The sequence below is a fragment of the Coregonus clupeaformis genome, chromosome 36 (genome assembly GCF_020615455.1).
Source record: "Coregonus clupeaformis isolate EN_2021a chromosome 36, ASM2061545v1, whole genome shotgun sequence".
Lineage (NCBI taxonomy): Eukaryota > Metazoa > Chordata > Actinopteri > Salmoniformes > Salmonidae > Coregonus > Coregonus clupeaformis.
The window spans coordinates 19,774,553-19,800,456 of record NC_059227.1 but is presented as its reverse complement, the minus strand read 5'-3'; the positions used below and the strand labels follow the sequence as shown (position 1 = coordinate 19,800,456).

The 25,904-nt window shown below is 45.9% G+C and overlaps 1 protein-coding gene across 3 annotated transcripts in view; it reads left to right on the top strand.

Moving 5' to 3' along the window:
• LOC121552925 (transcription factor HIVEP2-like) overlaps positions 1 to 24,468 on the top strand; it is a 93,538-nt gene extending 69,070 nt beyond the window's left edge. For all 3 annotated transcript variants that reach the window (XM_045211296.1, XM_045211297.1, XM_045211298.1), the window contains 8 exons: positions 1,703 to 1,863; positions 12,543 to 12,612; positions 12,715 to 17,818; positions 18,087 to 18,238; positions 19,067 to 19,242; positions 19,500 to 19,601; positions 20,052 to 20,992; positions 21,832 to 24,468. In XM_045211296.1, coding sequence (XP_045067231.1) covers positions 12,962 to 17,818; positions 18,087 to 18,238; positions 19,067 to 19,242; positions 19,500 to 19,601; positions 20,052 to 20,992; positions 21,832 to 22,689 — 7,086 coding nt within the window. In that variant the 5' untranslated portion in view covers positions 1,703 to 1,863; positions 12,543 to 12,612; positions 12,715 to 12,961 and the 3' untranslated portion in view covers positions 22,690 to 24,468. The remainder of the gene's footprint in view (positions 1 to 1,702; positions 1,864 to 12,542; positions 12,613 to 12,714; positions 17,819 to 18,086; positions 18,239 to 19,066; positions 19,243 to 19,499; positions 19,602 to 20,051; positions 20,993 to 21,831) is intronic.
• Positions 24,469 to 25,904: the final 1,436 nt, after the last annotated feature.

Below are 25,904 nucleotides of genomic sequence, written 5' to 3'. Positions count from 1 at the left end.
GTGCAGTGGAAAGGGGTTCTGAGGTAAATAAAGATGAACAGCCCAGTATACAACCCCTGTCCTGGATAAAAACACAGTTATCTAATGGAGAAACACAGAGCGGTTGAGTTGAGTTCACTATGGCCATTGTTCTTTGTTAGACCTCGCTCCATACTGTATTTAATCCCCAAGTCCCCACGTCCCCATGTCCCCACGTCCCCACGTCCCCACGTCCCCAAGTCCCCACGTCCCCACGTCCCCAAGTCCCCACGTCCCCACGTCCCCCACGTCCCCACGTCCCCACGTCCCCACGTCCCCACGTCCCCACGTCTCCGTCCCCAAGTCCCCACGTCCCCACGTCCCCATGTCCCCACGTCCCCACGTCCCCACGTCTCCACGTCCCCACGTCCCCACGTCCCCACGTCCCCACGTCTCCACGTCCCCACGTCCCCAAGTCCCCACGTCCCCACGTTGAAATTCATCCATGCATCAGACCCAGACAGTGGGCCGAGGGCCGGGGCCTTACCATAGCCATGGAATTACATCTTCCCTCTCCCTGAAGGGTGGGCCGAGTCTGTGGTCGGAGAGAGAAATGGGGTGAGAGAGAAAGAGAAAGAGGGGAGAGAGAAAAGAAGAGATGAAAGAAAGAAAGAAAGAAAGAAAGAAAGAAAGAAAGAAAGAAAGAAAGAAATAAAGAAAGAAAGAAAGAAAGAAAGAAAGAAAGAAGAAGAGAGAAACAGAAAGATAGTGTCTCCTCTGCCATATATCAGTTGCCTTGGCTCCCTGGGTCTCTGTTAATTTAATATCTGTGATTTGTCAGCGAGGCCTGGTAGGTTATGGATGGATAGAGCAGGGTTTCACGCTGGCATTTTCATGGAGGATGATGAAAGAAACTTCTCTCATTCTCGCTCACCGTCCTTTAGATTAACAACCAACCTAATTATGCCCGCTCCTCTTTTACGGCGATAAGATTTGTCTAATTTGTCAGGTGCTGTCAGGTTGGAAAAGAGAGCATCAATTCGACCCTCTCCTAACAGAGGGAGATATGTATGGTAGAATGAGCCCGGGCCTATTGTTACAGCTTAGCTATTGAAAAGGCTTTATCAGGCAAATTCTCCATTTTGCATCATACCTTAGATATCCCATGAAATATGAGCTCTTTGTACCATACAACACCATCACAGTGACAGCTCCATACCAAGTGTCAAAGCTGTCGTCCTTCTAATGGGAGAGGCTAACGTGGACATCCTGTAAAATGACACATGCTGTTCACTTCGATACTTGACGTCAATACACATAAAAGTGTGCAGGAGAGAGGGACATAATACGAGGTGTCTGTCCTTGTGTTTGCTTGAATCAGAGAGTGGGTTGTCATCAGTCTTACAGTATGAGACTATACTTCTCTTCCCAGCAGTATATCTGTGATAATGAACTTATCCCTATGACTCTTCAGTATGTCTCAGTATGTGTCTGATGACCCCCTCTGGGACAGACAGACAAAAGTGGAACCGTTTTGGCAGGTGGTGTGCCATTAACCATATGGAGCCGGCCCAGAGCGCTGAAACTTTGTTAAATAATAAAAGCTGATTGATAGCGCAACGATAAAATTGGTTTGATTTATTGGCCCATTCCGAATCAGTCTATTGGGTTTTTAATGGCAGGTTTTTATTCTTATGACATCACCAGGTGTCGAAATGGTTATCTTCTTGTTGTTTCTCTCCAGTGGTCTGTGTCGTCTCCGCACCCTGACCTCTGAACCCCCCCTCGCCCTCCTCCCACCAGCCTGACCCAGCGACCACCCCACCTTGCCCCCTGCCAAGCGGACTGAAGACCCCTAAACAGTGCCAGGCTCAATCACCCCTCAAGGCCCCTGAGATCACGCAGGTGAGTGTACACACACACACACACACACACACACACACACACACACACACACACACACACACACACACACACACACACACACACACACACACAGGAGTTAAGAGTGCATGTGTTTAGAGTGGAAATAAGGGGAATGTTGGGAACAGACACCTTGTCTCAGTGAGCCTCACATCTGGAAGGGGTGTATGTTAGCTTTAGCTGCATGCAAGCAGATGGGAGATAAAAGGACTGGTGCTATCTGATCTACGGCTGTGGTTGACTCATGATAAAGGTGACAGAAATATTGCACATGATTTACTGGCTGTTCAATAGGTGAGTATAAGTACAGAAGAACATTTGGGACTTTGCAGTACCACCAGGAAGCAGACAATGTGTTTTGTTTATTTCTCAATTATTTGTTTATGCACAATTGGTTATGGCTGTGTGTTTATCTGGTCAGTGGTCCTCTCTGCCACACTCCCCACTGACTGGCCATGTAATGATCTGAATTATTCTGTCACCTTTCATCTAGATCATATTCCACCTGTCATACCTCCTCCAGCTCACACCTCTCCTCTCCTTATTCTCCTCTCCCTCCTCTCTCCATTCCCTCCTCTCTCCTCTCCCTCCTCTCTCCTCTCTCCCTCCTCTCTCCTCTCTCCCCTCTCTCCTCTCTCCTCTCCCTCCTCTCTCCTCTCTCCTCTCCCTCCTCTCTCCTCTCTCCTCCTCTCTCCCTCTCCTCTCTCTCTCTCTCCTCTCCCTCCTCTCTCCTCTCTCTCCTCTCTCCTCTCCCTCCTCTCTCCTCTCCCTCCTCTCTCCTCTCCCTCCTCTCTCCTCTCTCTCCTCTCTCCTCTCTCCTCTCCCTCCTCCCTCCTCTCTCCTCTCCCTCCTCTCTCCTCTCCCTCCTCTCTCTCCTCTCTCCTCTCCCTCCTCTCTCCTCTGACAGGAGCTCCTCTGTTTACTACTATGTTGGTTAATCTGAATGAACTCCAAATGCCTCCATGGTGTAGCTAGCTATCTCTTCAGGGAAGGGAAACCTATTCGACCTGCCCATTCACTCCCGATGTGTACATTGCCAACAAGTCTGAACTACGGAGCAAGTATTAGCCCTTTACAGTGTTTTCTATGGTAGGCAGTGTCAGTGGGTTAGACACCCGGCTCATGTCGGTTTGCTCCCCATAAGCAGGGCTGTTAACTTTGGACAGTGACTAGAGTAATTTATTTGGTCTAGGGAGACCCTGGTCGGACCAGGCAGGCAGGGAGGCACATCGGTGGCAGATGTTTGAGTTTGTCTTCCTCTCCTCCTTTCATCCACCAGTCCTACAGGATCACGGCCTCCAGATGGTCCCCTTCTTGTTTTGCCTTCACCTTCTCTTTATAGACCCCGCAGCAGTTTAAATACTTGGAGGTTATGAGGTATACTGTTCCACTGGCTTTCGCCAGCGTCATAGTACAATACCCTGTTTGATATATTGGTGTCCACATAGTGTGCAGTATATATTAGGAATAGAATACCTAAACTTTGAGTGCTGGGAGGGATCTGTGTGGGGGAGGAGGGATCTGTGTGGGAGAGGAGGGGGAATGTTGAGGGGAAGGAAGGGGGGACATGGAGGGGTAGTGAAAGCTTACTTGTTTAATGCCATCTGATGAGCTTCCAGGCTTAGTTAAACCTGTGTTAATCCTCCATCCAAGATAGCCACAGCTGAGATGTCCGTAAGGAAGCGTCCTTCTTTCCTATGGTTACATGGTTTTAAAGGTTAACGACTGGTCGCCCATTTTATGTTGATATAAAGTGGTGTTGTAAGTGAGTGTTGTAAGTGGTGTTGTAAGTGAGAAAGACAATTAATCAGAACCACTCCAGCTGCTTCCTGTCATTTGGGCAAAATGTTGTGGAAAATGTAATGAAGGCTAGCTCGGTAATGGTTTCAAGCTTACCCGGTGGAAAATATGACCGTCTTTCCATAGACGATTAAGACCAACATGAAGCCCCTTTCCTTTTTTCTTTCTGACTTTTTTCTTGATTCTCCCTATTTTTCCTTCCATAGAAGGGATGTGATGTGTTTCATCCAGGGCTAAATGGAAACATGTACATTAAACGTCTACAGCTGTGGAGCATGAATTAACGAGGGAGACTTGGTGCTGCTGCTTAGCTGGATAAATCCCCTAACTGCACCTCCTACAACATAGAGAGTCAGAGCTGGGTCACATGGTTTATCCCACAGTGCACACAGCATGCATGTTTAGCCGTTACCACCTCCAGGAAAAAAAATCATAAAACCTGGGTGCATGCTGCTGCTGACTTTTTGTTGTTGTTGCTCTTTCCAGCATTGCAGCAGTTCGCATAAATGCCTGTTGGAGCGTCTCAGAGCAGAGGGCCGGTACACAGACACAGGGAGAAGTGTTTTCATCTATGCCCTTTTAAATGACTGAGGCCTGGTGTAATTACCCAGCTCTGTCCCACAGTCGGTCTACCAGAGAGTCCCACAGTACCCCCCCCTCCCTCAACCTAGCCTCCCAAGGACCTTAGCATGGTGGCACTTACCCCCTCACCCCTTTGTCTGTGTCCGTCTGGCCACTTGTTTGATTGGTAACTGTATATCAGGCTGGGGACACTGGCGAGGCCGCCAGAGTTCCAGTTGCATTAAGCATGACCTCATGTTGAAAGGAGCTGATTCTCCCTCTCAGCCTGCGGGGCCTCGGCCCAGCCTTTTGGCTCGACACCCCAGGCGCTATGCTCAGACCACTAAACTCTTCCCGCACCCCATATTAGGCCTCTCAATGAGAGAGGAGGAGGAGGAGAGAGGGAGAGAGAGAAAGAGAGTGAGAAGGAGGAAGATTGTGTGCTTGTGTGCGGTTGTGTGTGTGGTCATGTGTGTGTGTATGCGGTTGTGCGTGTGTGTGTGTGTGTGTGGTCGTGTGTGTGTCTACTCAGGCTCATGGAGTGGCTTGACTGGGGAAATGATGTCACCCTCTGTTCCTTATCAAGCCTGTCCAAAGTCCACAGACGGTTCTGGGCTAATTCATCTTCAAGATGAGGCGCTGGGCTGGTGGCATGGCCAAACATGTCACACTATACATATACCACTTTAGCTTTTTCAGCACTTACAACCAAGCAACACTTTTAAACACATAATACTGGTTGAGTATGAACTGCATCTTCTCTGTATTGTAGTCCTTTACCCAACACCAACAGAATGCTCTGCTCTGCTCCTGGTCTCTAGAACTGACTAATGTCCTCTGGGAGAGAGCCAGGGAGAGGTCAGATCAGACACTGGATGGATGCACCAATCAAAAGCTCATAAACAAATGAGCAAGCAGTGTCTTTGGGGTAGCTGTCTATGAGGTGAGGTGTGTGCTGTTGGCCTGAGTGCCTGACTAGCTCCGCACCATCCACAGAGATAGTGTTTATAGCCAGTGCTCCTACTGTAGATGACTTGCACCATAATGGCTCAGCATTCTTGGAAGAGCAGATAACATTCATCACAATCAGCAGGAACATCATCAGGCATGGGGACTGATATCCATGTCTTATTTAATGGCCAGTGTCATGGCCCAGTGAAGATTTGGCACACAGTGATTTGTTAAGAGACAACCCAGCGCCCAGATTTTAGTAACCTCGATATGTTTATAATTTGTGGCAGATGGATGATGTTTACTCGTTCAATGCCAAATGTGTTTGTGGTATCTCATAACAAAAAATGCAAATAGAAGCAAGAAATTCCACCTGGCCTATCAGAGGGAAAGGAGGAACTACTATCATATTGCTTGTACCTATTGCAGGGCTGCGAATAGTTCACACATCAGCTTAAGGTGTGGTTTGCTATGCCTATTACATTTACATTTTACATTTTAGTCATTTAGCAGACGCTCTTATCCAGAGCGACTTACAGTTAGTGAGTGCATACATTATTTTTTATTTTTTCATACTGGCCCCCCGTGGGAATTGAATGGCCATCTTCCGACTCTCGAGGTGGCCGAGCGGGGCGAGCGACCAGCCACCTAGCCGGGTTGTGTAACCAGCCCTTTTCATAACGCCAATTCATAAGTTTGGTAACCCTGCTGCATAGCATTCAGGCTTGTTCCTCCCACACAGGAAGTGTCACCCACACTCCTCACCTCACCCTGTCTCAATGAGACTAGCCGAGGCCTCTCACCCACGCAGAGCACAGTTCTCTCTTTTCACCACTCACACACACACATCCTCTATGTTAAAAATATCACCTCCCATCCTATTCAACTGCCTAGCTTAACTTCCTACTTGCTGCTTGAAATATAGACCTGGATATGACTGGATGTATGACTGTTAGGATAGGATTCTTGTCTGAATCCTGTGCCTAGTAGTTAAATCAGTACAGAGTTTGTCCCGAAACAAAATATCCATCCCATCATGCCATAAACATTGCCCATACACACATACTATTCTATAATGTACTGTAAACTGTAGTTGTAATTGTAAATTTTTACATTTTAGTCATTTAGCAGACGCTCTTATCCAGAGCAACTTACAGTTAGTGAATGCATAAATTTTCATACTGGCCCCCCATGGGAAACGAACCCACAACCCTGGCGTTGCAAGCGCCATGCTCTACCAACTGAGCTACAGGGGACTAGATCTAGTATTGCTCTGTGAGGCCAAACTGGCTCTGCTGACCATCTGGACCTGGTTTGAGCGATGGATGGTCTCTCTCTCTCCCCTGGCCTCTCAGCCTGTTGCATTCTGCCTCTTCACAGTCTCAGACTGCAGTATCTCCCAGCTGCAGTCTCTCCCGGCTCCAGGCTGTGCTTCATCTTTGGGCTTCTAATGAGGAGTCAATATGACACTCCGGGGGGCTGACTTGCAAACAAACTGGGTGATACATCCACATAACCTGCTTACAGGGGATAAAATCACACCACAAACCTGCTGGCTGTGCAAATGGTGAATCTCACATGCTGTCAAAACCCAAGCTGTTGGGAGTTAAGTTTAAGTGTGAAAATAGTTATTTCTGGGATTTCAACAAGATACAGGGATATTTTCTATTTCAAAGATTTTCTCTGTTTCAAAGATTCTTTTAAAGGGGGGCCGAGGGGCATTTATTTATAGTACATTGTTTTGCTGGTGTTTGTGTTCTATTCTATTTTAGTCATGGTCAATATATGAAATCTGTTGATACATGGTACAGACTGGCGAAGACCATACAAGCTACTTTTTTCACCTTGAGAGGCACAAATGAACCTGCAATTGAATAGAGGCGAGAAGTGTGTCAAGACCGCATAATTAGTACTGTTGATTCAGTCCTTTCAATAGTCACAAAAACATGTGTGCTCTATCAATTATGTACATGCAGTCCATTTGAGAACAGAGTGATTCTGAACATAGCACATTGTGAGTAATTCCCTGAACCAGTTCAGGTGAAAGGCAATGTTGAGCCAGATGCGCCGAAAACACACAATACTTTATTGTAGGACCCTTGCTTCAATCTATTTTCAGAGCCCTTTCACATTTTACCCAGCTAGCAGTTGATAAAGCCAGTTGGAGCTGTTAAAGTTGCCTCCATCCCTAATGAGCTGGAATAGCTGGAACAAAGAGCCACAGCACACCGACCCAGCTCCCCTCTCATTCCCACTTTAAGGAAACATAAAGAAACGATAACAGATACGTGTGTTTCTATGCCAGTTCTATCTTCCCATAAAAGAGCAAAAATCTAACAAACAAAGAAAATTAAACAAGCCAACACACAGGTAAATAAATAAGGGTTTCAGTTGGGGGTCCCATTAGGCCTTCTGAGGCACTGACCATGATGCACTCCTAGGCAGGACTTTGTTACCATAAACGTTGTAATTACTGAATGGAAACAATTAGCAATGCCTTGAATTATTCAGAGTCTGCCCTGGAAAGTACAAGAAACTGCGGCTGTTTCTGCTCAGGGAAATAAGAAACGGCCTGTGTGTGTGTGCCTGCCTACATCACAGTTGTGAACGTGATGTCACCAGGAGGACAAACAAAAGGGGGTAACCTGAGCCCTAAAAACACGCCACCGCGATCGCACACTGGCGGATGTGTCACAGTCAACCCCACAGACGGGCCACTGAATTAGGCCACTGTGCTAATCGAATGGCCCTCTGGTTTAAGTGATAACCAAAGCACACTGGTGTCTGCCCATGTGACTAACCTTTGTTTCTAGAGGAATTACTCCGGTATAATTGCAGATGTCAATCTGCTGAGACCAACAGAACTGTGTACACACATTTTTGAATTGCAAAACTATCCTCTGTAAGAGAGCTGGAACTGGAACCAGATGAGGTTGATTGAATTGTCTTTATTTGTTTTATAAGCATGTAACGCTGGCAGGTCTAAAACAGCAGAGCAGTCGATAATAACAGTGTTAACGACTATTTACATTTACATTTTAGTCATTTAGCAGACGCTCTTATCCAGAGCGACTTACAGTTAGACTATGACTGAATATTTAAAGAACATACTTTGGCAATAGAGATATTTTCCAGGTCTTTTTTTGTTTTATTCACACTATATTTTTTGTGTATTTATTTACAGTGTTCGTGTCCTGCAATTAACCTTTGGTTGGACAGTGAGAAATATATTGTCATGGTTCATTTTAACTTCAGATGTTGGTATTTGAGGAAGCGAATGATTAAATAGGATTCACTCTATTCTCTGTTTCAGTGTTGAAAGGATTCCAAGCACTTCAAATTGGTATGTGGCATCTGGGCTGGCCAAATGGTTTAAGGATAACTATGCCTGCCACACACACAAGTGACTGACACACAAAATAACAAAACACTCTATAATCCTCACTCCTGAATCTGGCTGCCCAAAAAACGCTCAATACCTAATCCCTGCATTGGAAAGAGGATGTATTTTGCTAGAGTTAAAGGGCCCCGGTAAGGTTTGCTCTTTTCCTAGCCACAATGGAGATGTGTGTCAGTGTGTAGGGCATGGTACAGCCCCAGGCTAGCAGCCTCCCACACTGCCCGTAGATCCTCAGTCAGAAGCCGAAGGTGGGAAGAGGCTCTCTCTCAACGTTATGTTCTCCCCCATTATGCATACCTCCGGGGGAGGAGGGGTTGATGGAGATAGATGTACTTCATGGCTTGATGTGTGTGTGTGTGTGTGTGTGTGTGTGTGTGTGTGTGTGCTCGTGCATGCGTGCAGAAACTTACTGTGGGGGCTGGTGTACTTGAAAATGTCTGCCTTATCAGGGGCATCAGTTGTTGGCAGAGGGCCGTCCTATCATATGAAATACTGTTAGACTATGGATCTGTTACATAAAATGCTTGAATCATCCAGTGGAGTGTTTCTGTTTATATCTTTGAGGATGTGTTCCATCTCTATAGAGCGAGGTGTCCCTAACACAATGCCTCTGTCACTGTCCCACGCACACTTCCTCCAGGTACTCCACTTGAAAAGGATGCCAATGAATATTCTCACCCACACTCTGTCAGAAAATAGGACAGGGTTTTAGTTGGGATAAATAGCACTTTATATAACCCATTCAATACTTTTTCTTTGACTTACAAAATGGTAAGCGTATGCTTCGGCACCATGGTAGCAGATATGGACAGAATAACAAGAGATACTTTTCTGTTTATCAGCGTTGCATCCACATCCCTGGGGCCCAGCAGCAGAGCTAGAAAGATTCATTAACGGAAGGAGATGCTCCCAATTGTGGAGGGGGGAGAGGGGGAGAGGGGGCGAGGGGGAGATGGGGGAGAGGGGTGTGCCAGCGTGGCCGCCATTAAGTGTGATATATGAAACTGACTCCAGCTTTCACAGATTGCTCTTTTCCACTCAGTGATAGGTTTGCTCAGTTGACCCTTATTTCACAAAATACTAGCAACGGAGAGCATATTTTGTGAAAATAAGCTAGGAGGAGTTAAGAGGCAGGTACAAGTACTGTAGGTTTAGACATCTTTATTATTCCTCTCTGGAATATCTATATCTACGTTATCTTTACAAAGCTGTCAATCAAGCACATTTCATTAAGTCGGTATGCAACAACTGTTCATGTGTTTCAATTGAGACTGCGTTCTGTATTTTCTTATTTTTAAACTTAGCAAAACATGGCTGTTTTGTCACATACACATTTGGCTTTTGGTTTAATTTAAACATATACAGTGGGGAGAACAAGTATTTGATACACTGCCGATTTTGCAGGTTTTCCTACTTACAAAGCATGTAAAGGTCTGTCATTTTTATTATAGGTACACTTCAACTGTGAGAGACGGAATCTAAAACAAAAATCCAGAAAATCACATTGTATGATTTTTTAATAATTCATTTGCATTTTATTGCATGACATAAGTATTTGATCATCTACCAACCAGTAAGAATTCCGGCTCTCACAGACCTGTTCGTTTTTCTTTAAGAAGCCCTCCTGTTCTCCACTCATTAACTGTATTAACTGCACCTGTTTGAACTTGTTACCTGTATAAAAGACACCTGTCCACACACTCAATCAAACAGACTCCAAGCTCTCCACAATGGCCAAGACCAGAGAGCTGTGTAAGGACATCAGGCATACAATTGTAGACCTGCACAAGGCTGGGATGGGCTACAGGACAATAGGCAAGCAGCTTGGTGAGAAGGCAAGAACTGTTGGCTCAACTATTAGAAAATGGAAGAAGTTCAAGATGACGGTCAATCACCCATCGGTCTGGGGCTCCATGCAAGATCTCCCCTCGTGGGGCATCAATGATCATGAGGAAGGTGAGGGATCAGCCCAGAACTACACGGCAGGACCTGGTCAATGACCTGAAGTGAGCTGGGACCACAGTCTCAAAGAAAACCATTAGTAACACACTACGCCGTCATGGATTAAAACCCTGCAGCGCACGCAAGGTCCCCTGCTCAAGCCAGCGCATGTCCAGGCCCGTCTGAAGTTTGCCAATGACCATCTGGATGATACAGAGGAGGAATGGGAGAAGGTCATGTGGTCTGATGAGACAAAAATAGAGCTTTTTGGTCTAAACTCCACTCGCCGTGTTTGGAGGAAGAAGAAGGATGAGTACAACCCCAAGAACACCATCCCAACCGTGAAGCATGGAGGTGGAAACATCATTCTTTAGGGATGCTTTTCTGCAAAGGGGTCAGGACGACTGCACCATATTGAGGGGAGGATGGATGGGGCCATGTATCGCGAGATCTTGGCCAACAACCTCCTTCCGTCAGTAAGAGCATTGAATATGGGTCGTGGATGGGTCTTCCAGCATGACAACGACCCGAAACACACAGCCAGGGAAACTAAGGAGTGGCTCCGTAAGAAGCATCTCAAGGTCCTGGAGTGGCCTAGCCAGTCTCCAGACCTGAACCCAATAGAAAATATTTGGAGGGAGCTGAAAGTCCGTATTGCCCAGCGATAGCCCCGAAACCTGAAGGATCTGGAGAAGGTCTGTATGGAGGAGTGGGCCAAAATCCCTGCTGCAGTGTGTGCAAACCTGGTCAAGACCTACAGGAAACGTATGATCTCTGTAATTGCAAACAAAGGTTTCTGTACCAAATATTAAGTTCTGCTTTTCTGATGTATCAAATACTTATGTCATGCAATAAAATGCAAATTAATTACTTAAAAATCATACAATGTGATTTTCTGGATTTTTGTTTTAGATTCCGTCTCTCACAGTTGAAGTGTACCTATGATAAAAATTACAGACCTCTACATGCTTTGTAAGTAGGAAAACCTGCAAAATCGGCAGTGTATCAAATACTTGTTCTCCCCACTGTATGGGTGTTTAACGATATTGTTGGTGGTATTTACAGAAAGGGGATCTGGCCTGTAACAAACCTCCATCCAACCACTTATACTGTAGTTGCGAAACTCAGGCTTCCACAGAGGGCTTATGGTATGTCCAGAGGGGTATACTAGAAAGCAGGATCAATGTGTTAGCCAGCTAACTTTGATAAGCAACCAGAAATGACTATTGATTTTATGGTTCATTAAAAAAGCTAAACATAGATATGTCTTTTCGTTTGTTGAATCAATTAGACCATGCCCATTTCAAGCTTCTTTCTAAAAAATCATTGAACCTGCTTTGTAGTTTACCCCTCTGGTGTTTGCACACATTCTTTTTGTGTAACAGCATGGAAGAGAATGAAAACAAAACGGACCAAAAGTAAATATTTCCGGTGCTAAAAATACCTGTGGTTTTCTGCCGGGCTATTTTTAGTTCTCACGTTGGCCTCCAGACACCCGCGTCACACAGCTTTCGTGCTCTTACCCGGCAGCACCAGAGCAAAGGGGGCCTTGTGTGTGTCTGTCGCAATCATAGAAAAAAAAACTGAAATCAGGAAGTACACAGCAGAGACTTGCAAGTTCAACATGTTAGCCTCAGAAACTGGGGTTCATTCTGTATTCAGGTGTTGGTGTGGTTTCTGTACGTTAACACTCGGAAATAGAACCACAAATGTTTATTTATAGTTTCTGTGTCTTTTAGGAACTACGTGGGCCTAGTTGGTACTGATGACTCACTGTTAGCAAGAGGGGGTGGTTCAGTTTGAAACTACACTCAGTAGAAATATTTCAAATTCAATCTAGTTTAGCACTGTACTCTTTGTACTGCATGCCACTGTACATGAGAATATAGATGACTAAACTGAGATTCATTTATTTGAAAATTGAGGAATATCCTAGAGACATAAGTTATTCACTTCTCAGTGAGTGTTTTGTTTCAATCACTGAATTGTTTCTCTCTCCTCTCTCTAGGTCTTATGTGAAGATTCTCGTGGAAGTTGTAAAAGGAGGGAAATCAACAAGCTTTTTTTTTTTAAGACTGGTAAGTGTTCAGTAATAAATATGTACCCAATCATGATTTTTAAGATCATGTTTTCTTTTACAGTACATGCCATTTATATATATATTCTGTTTACATTTTCAGATCACTCAAAGATCTTCATACATTTAATGAATTGGACAGAACATTTGAGCGCTGAAACAAGTTTGCAAGTTTACAGTATGATTGACAGAAAGAAGGTGTTCTGATGCAGACTATAGAGGATCATCGTGACTCAAATGTGGAACAACCCAACAACTTCAGCAATGGAAGGCCCCTTTGTTTAAGATCTCCAGGTGTGACAGCATCTGACATTTGACCTTTGAAAACCCAACTGACGTCTAGAGGGACAATGGAGCCACGTGAATCTGCTGCTGGACCAAAATGCATCAAGGAGCCCCGGGAGAAGCTACAAAGGAAGTGGGTCTCTGAGCCCTCAGCTGGCACAAAAAGAAGCACTTTCGCTGACCCGGAGGAAAAGAGGCACTCACATCGCGAAAGCATTCAAAGTGGTGCCAGTGGCAGCAATATTACTGGCTCAGCACAAAAGTATGGCTCTGGGAAGCTGCTATCAACTGCAATGGGTCAGTCATCTCAAGATAGTCAGTATGCACAGGCTTTCCCCCGTACTTACTCCTACCAGTTACCACAACCGTACCCACAGCAGCCCATGCAAGAGCACTTCCTGTCCGGAGCCAAGCCCCAGCCCGGTCTGGAGGCCCATGCCTGGCCCTTCGCTGGACAGCTCCCTTCCGACGACATATTCCCTGGACACTCCCGTGCCCAAGGAGTCTTCCCTCGTCAGAAATCTCCCAGTTTACCCAGTTCTTTTGGCCAGTATTCCCAGTCAGGGCCGGAGCCGCCAGAGGAGGGATACAAGAAGGAGCAGAAACCCAAGAAGCCAGGGAAGTACATCTGCCACTATTGTGGAAGGGCTTGTGCTAAACCCAGCGTGCTGAAGAAGCACATTCGTTCACACACTGGGGAACGCCCCTACCCTTGTGTCCCCTGTGGGTTCTCATTTAAAACCAAGAGTAATTTGTACAAACACAGAAAATCTCATGCCCATGCCATCAAAGCGGGACTAGTCCCATTCTCCGAACTAGCAGCTTCACGCACAGACATGGATCAGGCGTCCTCAGTGGGAGAGACAGAGGTACACTCAGACGGTGAACAGAGCACAGACACCGATGAGGAGACTGCAGAGGCCTCCATGTTTATGGACAAAGGCAGCCCCATTCCCCAGATATCATTTGAGATGGACAAAAGCACAATGGAGAAGGGTGGGGAGCCGGCATATGCTGATTCAGCTGAGGAACTAGCTATGGCTTCCATGAAAGTGCCTATCCTAATTGTCCCAAAACAAGGGGTCCCGCCAACAGCAATGGAGTGCCCCCCATTCACGGAACTCAAGGCTTCTCACATCAGCTCCCAGGTTGGCCGCGTGGATGACTCTCCCACTATCAAACAGAGACTGGCTCTGAGACTGACAGAGAAGAAGGGATCACAGGACTCAGACCAGCAGTCCCATCAGTCCCTGCACCTCCTGAGTCCACACAGCAAAGGCAGCACAGACTCAGGCTACTTCTCCCGTTCAGAGAGTGCAGAGCAACAGATCAGCCCTCCCAACACAAACGCAAAGTCCTACGAGGAGATCATGTTTGGTCGGACCTGGTATTACAAACCTAACTCTGCTAGATCTAGACAATCCATTGCAGTAGGCATGGCCACTGTTGGCCAAGACACTAACATAGTAATGGGGAAGATATCTGAGGATCAACTACTAGCAGGCGTTGACCCTAAGCAGTATCCCACAGGCCCTTGCCAAAGCAACACAGGTCTACTAGAGACTCCTGATTCAGGGACACTCATTAGGAGTAACTCAATGCCAACATCCTCCCCGACCAACCTCAACGTCCCACCGGGAATAAGAGTGAGCCACTCCTTTGACGAGATGATGACCTCTGATGACGTCTTCTACCCGGGTGCTGCCGGTCTGAGGAGGCTTAGGAGACAGGCAGCTTTTGAGCATTCAGCACATGAAGGGCATGGCGACTATGAAACTTATGGACACGTTCCCAAGAACGCAGCCCAATCCGTGGCGTTAAAGCTAGGGGAGCGCAGTCCTGTGGTGCCAGAGCATACAGCATACAGCCCTTATGGTACTAAAGTGGGAATGACAGAGATTGCCACTCGTAAACGCAGGAAGGAAAAGAGTGTAGGAGATGAGGAGGATGGCCCTGTCCAGTACGACAGTAGTTTTAGTGGCTCAGTAGATATGGTCAGGGATTATGATTCAAAACAAGGTAGTCAAGAGGGTTCAAGGGGGACACCTACTGGAAAGGGATCCATGGGATCTATGTACAGTGCACATAGCCAATCAGACAGTTTTGAAACATGCTGTAGTAGTATGTGCTCAGAGGACGTAGTGCTAGTCCCAGACTCTGACAGAAAGGCAGCTGGCAACGTTATCTCTGTCATTCAGCACACCAACTCACTCAGTAGGCCAAACTCCTTTGAGAAGTCAGAGTCCTTCGAGCACCCAGCCTACCTGCAGGACAAACCCTCCAGCCAATATTCAGAGCAGTCAGATACAGAGAACATAGAGGATGTGCAGAGCCCAGAGTCTAACCTAAGGTCTGAGAGCATGGAGCAGCAGCAGCAAAGAGACAGTGATTTAGTTTCATCCAACCAGCCCTGTCACATGCCCCCCAAACTGGTACGCCAGTCTAACATCCAAGTGCCTGAAATCAGGGTGACAGAGGAGCCAGATAAACCTGAGAAAGAGCCTGACGTACTGACCAAGGAGCCGGAGAAGCACGTTGAAGAGTTCCAGTGGCCCCAGAGGAGTGAGACACTGTCCCAGCTCCCAGCGGAGAAGCTGCCTCCTAAGAAGAAGCGTCTGCGTCTGGCAGACCTGGAGCACTCCTCTGGGGAGTCCAGCTTTGAGTCCTGCACCAGCCTGTCCAGGAGCCCCAGCCAGGAGAGCAACCTGTCCCACAGCTCCAGCTTCTCTATGTCCTTTGACAGGGAAGAGAGCTTAAAGTCTGTGTCACCTTCCAAGCAGGAGGACTTTGGCAAGCAGTCTGAGTACAGCGGCAACTCTCTCACTATCCCAGGCCATCAACAGCAGAGGGAGATGCGACGCTCCTCGTCAGAACAGGCTCCCAGCGCTCTGCCCACCGAGATCCCAGAGATCCGTAGCAAGTCCTTCGACTATGGCAGCCTCTCAACATCATCCAGACAGGGAGAGGTTTACTCCAGTGCATCAGCCATGAAAGATCGGAGACGGGGCTACCTAGTAAGGCAGGCATCCCTCAGTGTTTACCCTGAGACTGTGGTGCATGAGCAAGGTGGTCTCGAAATTACTGTCAAGCAAGAGCATTCGGACCATGGACCCTCATCTTGGCAGAGCCCCCCATCCTCTCAAGGTTCTCTCGGTGCATCAGCCAGCGAAGTAGCAAGACCCAAGAGAGGGTCACATCATCATCTTCTGCAACAGAGCATTAGTGAGGACAGCCAGGACGACCCACCACTGTTCCAGAAGTCATCTCGTCTGCCAAGTCAACAGTCATCAGAGGGAGAGCATCCAGGTCACGAGCTCATGAGCCAGGAAACGATGCAATACTCCTCACTCCAGAACAGCTTGGCTTCACTGCCTTTCCTGCCATTTCAGCCTGGTCTGTTCTGGCATCCTGAGTCCACACAGAGACACAAGCAGCATCTGGCTTTCCAGCCACACCAGTTACAGAAACTACATATCAGACAGCCTAGTCTACCACACATGCTCCAGAAATCCCACCCATCTCTTAATCAGCTACAGCAGATCCAGGAGCAGTGCGACGCGAAGGCTGAAGGTGCTATCAGTCAGAGCTATCAGTATCCCTCCAGAGCCTCCCCCCAGGCCCAGCATTACGGCTCTCTTCCGTCTAAAGTGGCCCTCACCGAGAGCACGGTGCTCCTGCAACAGGTCCAGCCAATCTTCGCCACTCAGAATGCAGGTTCACAGTCATCTCTCCCAGGTATGCTAGTCCCCGTTAGGATGCAGACTCAAGTGCCATCTTACGGAAGTGTTATGTACACAAGTGTTTCACAACTCTTAACTAACCACGGCCAGAGCACTTATTCAGCAAGAGTCATATGCTCAGACAGTGTATCATCCAGTTCACCAACAGGTGGCACTGTTTCAAAGCACGGCGTTGGCTTCAACTTATCTCAGATCCTTGGTCAGCCTGAGGGAGCTCTACGTTATCCACTGTGGAATGTTCCGGATCTGAACACTGAACACGGGAGACTGAACACGGGAATTCCGCTGTCGTTGACATCAGGAACCATCTCCACCACGGATGCGTCCTCCAGTATTGGGGGAAGCAAGCGGATGCTATCACCGGCCAGTAGCCTGGAACTCTTTATAGAGACCAAACAGCAAAAACGGGTCAAGGAGGAGAAGATGTACGGTCAGATTGTAAAGGAGCTAAGCGCTGTCGAGCTGAGTGCTTCGAAAGACAGCAGCACGTTACCAAAGCGCGCCCCTCTGAAGAGCGAGGGTTCAATGGATGATCAGGAGAGGATGTCCTCCTCCCCACCAGCAGACTTCCCCTCCACCAAAATCCCAGTGCGTTCTAATGCACCTCACATACCTGATGTGCCACCAGCTGACAGCTTCACTCCCCCTCTGCAAATCGTGACGGACTTCCCTGGTGGCAGAGAGTCCCCAGAGGAGCTGGACGTTGATGACTCCTCCACCCCAGAGGCTAGCTGCAGCCCACAGTCCATGGTCTCCTCCAGTGACACTCCAGGAGAAGCCAAGCCACCCATGGGCAGCAAGATACCTGTCAACATGCTGGTGCAGCTGGCTGCCAATCAGAGTGGGGGCGCTGCTGGAAGCACTTTACTGCTCACAGATCTGGCCGACATTCAGCAGTTCTTTCAGTTCCCCAGTCTTCGCACGACAACCAGTGTCAGCTGGTGCTTCCTGAATTACACCAAGCCAAACAACGCTCAGACGACTCCCCTGACTTCTGTCTACGGCTCCTGGTGCATCAGCTCTTACAACCCCAACCCTCTCAGTCTCAGCACCAAGTCTACTCTGGCCCTGCTCTGCTCCAAGCAGAGGAAGAACACAGAAACCTACACGATGGCTGCTATGTATCAACCCGGGACTGGAAAACTTGTGTCCTCTCTTGCTTGGAAGCAGAAGTTTGAGCAGGTAGTCACACGTCACATACAGTATGTCTCTTATTCATAGTTAATGTATTTATTGGTTAATGGGTGGTTAACGGTTGGTTACTAAATAAGTATTCAAGTTTTAGAATTCACATGCTTTAGAGAGTTTGAAATCCCCTACAATATTAGAAACCAATCTGGGATAAAAGTCTATTTTGAAGCCGACATTCCAGTACTGTACATCTGCCATCAAGTGTTTTTGTCTGTTTGTGAGGATTTAACTGAGTGTTATGCATGTTTTTCATTTGCAGATGAAGCCAGAGCTCATGCAGCTAGATGTGAGCAAATATGGGAAGAAAATCAAGGGGCTGAGTGCCAGGGATCGAATCAAGGAGGACCACGGAGAGAAAGAGGCCTCCTCAAAGCAGGCTGAGCCCACTCGCATCAAAATCTTTGAAGGAGGGTATGTGAAGATGGCTGCCATTAGCCATTCAAATTTAATTGAAAGCATTTTAATATCAGTGTGGCACCTTCTCGAGAGGGCTGCTTAAATGTGTATATTGTTGTGACTTTTACACAAAATGTACAGTTTTATGGAAGGCAGAAGATGAACAGCACTTAAATATGTTGGATTTAATGCCTGGCGGCTGAAACCACTTCTTCAGAGCAAAATATTATTTGAGAATGGTAATACAATGACTGTGATAACTGGAATTTAAGTATTACTTAAATCACTTTACATTTTTTATGACTTCACATTTATTCACTAGAGGGTGTTTTCTGCAGAAATGTTATAGATTTTAAAAAAAACACAGGATGGATTTTTCAGATGGATTTTAATAGTGGTTGAAAGGCGTTACTAGTATAGGCTACAGTAAAGCAACGTTTTGTTGTTTAACAGCCATAGTATTATTGACTACTGTGCATGAGGCTACTGTAACCTCTTTGCGTTGGTGCAAGCAATAGATAGATTTCCAAATGAGTTTTTCAATCATCTGACATTTTTTCAAAATCACATATCTGGAATGTCCCTTTTATGATATTACAATGTACAGTGAGAAAAATGTACAAGAATTACATTTCATAAATGGGAACAGCTGTAAAAATATCTCTGACCAATACCCAGTTGAATTTGGCACCAGAATTATTTTCTCTGAGCAGTAATAGGCAAACTTTCCCAATGTAAAGTGGCCTGTTTGATGTATTTGATATTTGCTCCCTTAACACATGCTTCGATTATACTCAATATCCTCCAATAACGTTGGAAAATCTGGTCTTCTTATGATTTCAGGTACAAATCCAATGAAGACTATGTTTACGTGCGGGGTAGAGGAAGAGGGAAGTACATCTGTGAAGAGTGTGGAATTCGTTGTAAGAAGCCAAGCATGCTGAAGAAACATATCCGCACACACACCGATGTCAGACCATATGTCTGCAAGTTCTGCAACTTTGCTTTTAAAACTAAAGGTGGGTTTCCTTCTTCCGCTTCATATAACCACATATATGCAAATGTACACCTTCCTTCTCAAGGAATTGAACCTGATAGTTCAAACATAAACAGTGATCACACTGGAAAATGATTTATGTAGAACTGCGACTACAGACTTCAGTCTACATTGCATTAGGAGAGTGGCAAGGTTCTCTCTCTGCTGCAGTAAAGTGTTGATGAGTTTATTATGCTGCTTCCAGTAAGACTTTTTAAAAGTTGTAAACTCTGGTTTCAGGAAACCTGACAAAGCACATGAAGTCGAAAGCCCACATGAAGAAGTGCTTGGAGCTCGGGGTGTCAGTGACATCTGTGGAGGATGCAGACGCCGAGGAAGCTGGTATGAATCAGACAGACTGACTGAGCACATTGTGTAGAGATGAGCCAACATTTGATAAATACTGGGCCCTGTAAGTTGCACTGGTGCGGTTCTTGAGGGACAATTATCGTAATGAAAAACAGGAGCTGCCTCTCTGTCAGGTTTATGTAAAATAACCAACTTTAAGATACACAGTTCACATTTTCCCTGCTTGAATTCCACCATTCTTCATAGAGTAGAAAATAACTCCAGTGACCCATTCAATCCAATTGAAATAAATTGCGGTTGCTGGAAAAGATCTGTAAACGCATAAATAGAAGAAGTCCTACTGTGTTTTTATATCCCATTTCCTTGTTAAGACTGCACTAAATGCTGTTTATTTGTCTTGCAGAATAAAGTAGGTTACTGTTATTTCATTTGCATAGCGTTTGACTGGATCAATGGTTGATTTACCAATATGTTTCTTTTTAGACAATGGCGAGGATGGCCAGAGGGAGTCTGGGAAGATGTCAGGCATCATGGCGGACCACCAGTTCTCAGACGCTGATGATTCTGATGGTGGCGAGGATGACGGGGATGAGGTGGATGACGATGAAGACGATGACGACGATTACGATGGCGACTCCACGCCGAAAACGCGCTCCAGAAGCACCAGCCCTCAGCCCTATGGCATACCGTCTCTCTCCATCACGGCTGTGGCAGCCTCTCAGAGCGCCTGCTCCTCAGACCTTCTGGGCCACGGCTCCAAACCGCCCCTCTTCAGTTACTTCACCAGCCTGCCCAGCATCCAGATCACCCAGCTCATGGTGCCCAGCGAGCGTGCAGGCCAGGGCCAGATGGCAGAGTACCAGCGTCTGCTGCAGGGCGCCCTGGGCGAGGACTATAAGAGCAGGCTAGACGTACCCAGCTCCATGGACGAGGACTTTGGCTTGTCCCCAGATCACAGCTCCTCCTCCTTTGACCTGTCCCCGTCTCGCCTCTCCTCCCCAGGCCTGGACTCCTCCCCTCTCCGAGAGCCCTCCCCCACCACCTCCTCACGCAAGTACCTCTCCCCCCGACGGGACCTGTCCCCCCGTGGCCGCCTGTCACCCCACAGAGAGGTGTCCCCTCTCAGGCACATCTCCCCCAAGAGAGACATCTCCTTCAGGAGGGACCTCTCGCCCCGGAGGGACCTGTCCCCCAGAGGTCACCTCTCGCCCCTGTCCCACGCCGGACGCCCCACGTCACCGGGCAGGGACCTGGCGGGCAGGAGGGAGCTGTCTCCACGCAGTCACCACCGGGGCATGATCAGACCTGTCTCCCCCAGGAGGGGCATGCACCATCACAGTGCCCCTTGGAGTCTGGGCCAGCACCTGCACTCAGAGATGGTGCCACTGGGCCAGCGCAGCAGGAGCCACTCAGAGATGGAGACGGTAAGTGTTCTATTCTATTTTATTCTATTCACACTGCACTTGAGCCACCATGAACAGCTCCTTACTGACTGTGTGTTAACTAATGACTCACAGTATTAATAGTAGTGCCTTATAGGATGGTAAATGGTCTCTGCCTTCAACTGTCTTAGAGATTCTAACTTAAAGTTAAAGTACAATGGGCCCATGAAGGACCACCATAGAGTGCTACTCTTGCAGTATCTGCAGGCATTTCTATGTATATATGTGGCTAATTAAGGATCCCTGGGGAAAGAGGTCAAATACAGTGTGTATTATTCTCTTCTCTCTGCCATCTGGCTTGTTTCCATGGAACTCAGTGATATAAAGATAAGGCAGCCGTAGCTTGGCTCATCACTCAGTGGTTAATAACTTCTGTTTTTCTTCTTAAGAGTCTTGTTAAACCCGACTTTCCAGGAACCCCAGTTTAAATAAAGCATGACATGGAGCCTGCTTCAGCTGTATAATTTTCAAATATTCATATTTTACTTATTTTTAGCTGGTAATAGTTTTGTCGTATGTGAGCAGATTTTTCCTGCCTTCTCAAAATCCATTACAATCCCTCTTTTCCTCATTCACAGTTTCTCAGTCAGTACAAACCTACAATTTGAAGTGTTAGCACATTATACATCATTAGATGCTTTGCTCCATATAATTGTGACATTTCAATTGTTGAATATTCATATTTTTCAAGCTGTTCAATTGTTGAACTTAAACTGAAAAAAACATAGTACTTTCAGAGATCATCTGCATACTAAGATCCACAGACCCTATTGATCTACGACCACTATACTTTGTGCTGAATTCACCTTGTATTTTTTCAGGATCAGAGAAAGGGTTCCCCTCCCCACAGCAGCCAGGAGTCCCCACGGCCCCACCAGGGCCTGTTCAGCCATCTCCCCCTGCACTCCCAGCAGCAGGTCCGCACCTCCTTCCCCATGATCCCCATCGGCGGTATCCAGATGGTGCACTCTGTGCCCACCTCAGTCACCGGCCAGGCCCACCCCACCCGCCTCCCCCTGCAGAAGAGCACGTCTGAGGAGTCCAGCACCAGCGAGGTCTCCTTCCACCTGGCCGAGGGAGGAGGAGGGTCCAGGGGTTCGTCCGACTTGCCCCAGCGCCAGGAGAGGATGGTGTCATCATCCACTCCCTCTCGGGGGACCCCGGTCCCCTCCACTGGCACCTCTTTACCCTGGTCAGGAAGTCGCCAGGACAGCGCAGACATGTCAGACAGCAAGGACAGTAAGCAGCAGGAGGAAAGCATACAGACTTGTACCAAAGCTATCGCCTCGCTCCGCATCGCTACGGAACATGACACTCTGGAGAAGGGCATGTTGGCGTGCTCTTCAGACGCCCATCAGAGACACCCCCCCCCACTGCCTCACTCCTCTCACCCCCCTTACCCCAGCCCTCAGGAGAGAGCCCCCAGCAGGATTCAGCACTTTAGTGGCCTAGAGGTTAGGCAGTCCCCGGACGGCCGCTCGGCCTCCCCTCTCCCCCTACACTCCAGCTCCAGCTTGGAGACCTCCCTGCCGGCCACATCAAAGGGCCCGGCGGGTTCCGCGGCAGGCCCAGGCCACTGTGCCAAGGAGAGGTCGCCAGGTCAACAGAGCCCAGGGGAAAGACCAGCAAGCACAAAGAGAGGCAAAGATATATCAAAGGATGCCACAGAGAACAGGTGAACATTGTTAAAAAGGGAAGGACGTGCAACGTAAAGACATCAACCCATACAATTGCACACACACACACGACACGCATACAGAGAGACAGACATTTAAACACACACACACACAAACAAGTCTTTAAACAAGCAAATTAAGTAGATACTCTGTAGTTTCAATGTATATGTATAGCATGCCTTTTATAACCTGGTTTGCTATTTTAACAATTTCTTATTTAAAGTTTCAGAGAATATACATACAGTATGTTAACTTATATATGAGCCTGACCAAATTGCTTATGGACTCCAGTCTGGTACTTTTAAATGTACAGATGTGCCTTTTCTTTACTTTCTGCTTATATTCTTATAAGCATATTAAGCAGGAAGATATGTTAATATATCAAGTTTGTGTATCAGCTTTGTAATAAATGCAATTTCCCGTCTTTTTTAGACACTTGAGTCTGAATGATGTGAAGTATCAATATATGTAAGGTTGCACTAAAACATATTTTTATATGAGTGAAATTAAATGGCTTTTGTGTACAGCAGCAATTCTATAATACTATTTATTGTATCATGTTTCATAAATTGTAAATTTTTCTTAATGTTGTGGATGCCTTTTCTATGTAAAGCATGGGTTTTGCTATGGCATAATTAGAGCAAACAATATGTACACTGTAAAATGGCTTTATATGTTAGAAGTATTTATATACACCTAAGTGAATGCACTTTACTTGGAGGTATATACATATGATAAAATTTACCAGAATATTTACCTAGTATATAAATATATATATATATATATATATATATATATATATATATATATATATATATATATATATAGAATATATATCTGCACTTAGGTTTTAGATTGACACCCACATACAGTATGGTAGTTAGTTCTAAATGCTTGTACCTTTTTCTCTCCTGTTCGCTGGATTGGCTACACTAGTTGTGATTTTTAATTTTTTACAAAAAGTAGAACTGTTCAGCATTAAGTGAATCAATGTGCTTTATTTTTTTGTTTTCATTCAACGCTTACTGACGTAGTAGTGAAATATTAAAGATAGTTTGATCTTCTGTGAATCACGTTGCTTGAAGTACTTGATTTATTGATTAGTATGGGGAACATTCCAGCTGATGTAAATATTGAATGCCCATGTATTTGTACACACACATACACACACACATATACACACAAACACACACACACACAGACACACACACATAGAGAGTAGTGAGACACCAGTGTGTTACCAACGAGGAGACCCCAGCGGCATACACACACACAGTCATACACATTTATCCATGGAAAGAGTTCATTCTGGGCAATGACATCAGTTCATCAAAAAAAAAGTTTCAAGGCTTGTAGACACAGATATCCAGTACTCTGAAAAATGCACCTTATTTGGAATCCAGTTGCTTTTAAAACCCTGTTTGCGAATAAACAACCTAAACGAATGAGAGCATTCAGCCAGTGCACTCGTGTGTGTATATCTGTATTTTGTATGGTGTGTAGAAGATCTGTGTAATTTACTCTTTGGACATTTTTGACAGTAGTCCCTGGTATTCACTTAACTGTATTAACATGTCTTTAAAATCTAAGGTATCAAAGCACAAATCGTTGTATAGAAACAAAAAAAAAATGAAAAAATGTTAAACATACATAAAAAGGGTAACTTTGTGATGTTCAGTGGAAAGTACAATATCATGGAAGACCCCAGTTTCAATAATGAATCACAGTGCAGGTGGAAATAAAACGAATTGTTGTTTTAAAATAAATACGACTACAATAAAATGTCCTTGATGCTTTAATTCTTTCCAAATACTTTTGGACCTCACCGTATGTGGACACGTTTGCAATATCACGTAGGCCTACAGTACATGACCTGCTTTACAGTATATGTCCTACTTTACAGTACATGTCCTACTTTACAGTATATGTCCTACTTTAAAGTACCATAGGCGCAACAGGAGTCAATGCACACAAAACAAGTGTAGGCCTTTGGTAAACTTAACTCAGTTATAGCTCTTCTGTAAAACCTGAAAGAGCTCTCCAGTTGCTAATTTTAGGCTATCACTGTCATACTTCGTAGAACACATAGTTACTTCCCTTTGGTTTAATCCACTCTGACACAACTAGGTTGGTTATTCTCACTAACGTGTTTGTCTTTCAGATCACTTGGAAAGATACTTTGATCTTAGGGGTATTTTAGTCTTGATTAGTTTTGATTTCTTTACTTTGAAAGTAATTCTGTTTACGGAAATTGCCATGGGAATTCTCACCATAGATGAGAATTAACTCAGACCTATTTTTGATTGTCAGATTGTCATCCTCATGAATATTGCAACTGACAAATTGTTCTTATTTACTCAATAATACATAATTAAACTCAAGTAATCAAGTGCTATAACACTAAATGGGTATCATTGCAAAAATGTCCACTAATGGTGTTACACTCATCATGTAGAGATTAACATGTAATAAATGTTGGGATTCAGGTAGAATGTTTAAATAGGAATGCATTAAACACAATACATTTTAACCAGCCACCAAATGTCTATTGGTTGTTTCCTATCCAGGCGTGCGGGTGCAGTGGCATGCTGCTGTGACAGTTGTAAGTGAGCACGTTCAATGTATTATTTTCCTCACACCTCCATCAGGGTGGCAGGCAGGCGGTCGGTTGACCGTCCGACCCGAGGACATGGCTGTGTCACCCAGACACCTGCCATCCATCTGCCCTTGTCCTGTCTCTTCATGTCCAACCCTCTCTGATGAACGACTACCACAGACAGATCAGGATGGCAGGACGGGCCGCTGGAACCAGCCTCTGAATATAACTAAGCATGGCCCAGAGGTTTTTCCTGGTCAGGGAAAACTCCTGGTCCTAAATATAGGCTACCTACTCTCTATTGTTCTCTGACAGACATTTACAGTCGTCATTGATTTAATGGGTTAGGCGTGTACTGTAAATACATATTTTGATTTGTTTGAGAAATCCAGTGCCCCTCCCTTGTGCCACAATCACCCACTTCACCCTTTGTATTGAGTGGTTATTGTGAAATGTTTTTTGCAAGAGCCACATTAGGTATGGGTTTAGGGGGTGTGCTATAGCATGACACTTAGAATATAGATACATTTCAGATTATCTCTTTATGTTTTTGCTGTGCTGTGTATGCAACAAAGTGTGTATGATCAATGTATTTTTTACAATGTATAATTTACAAAGGTCT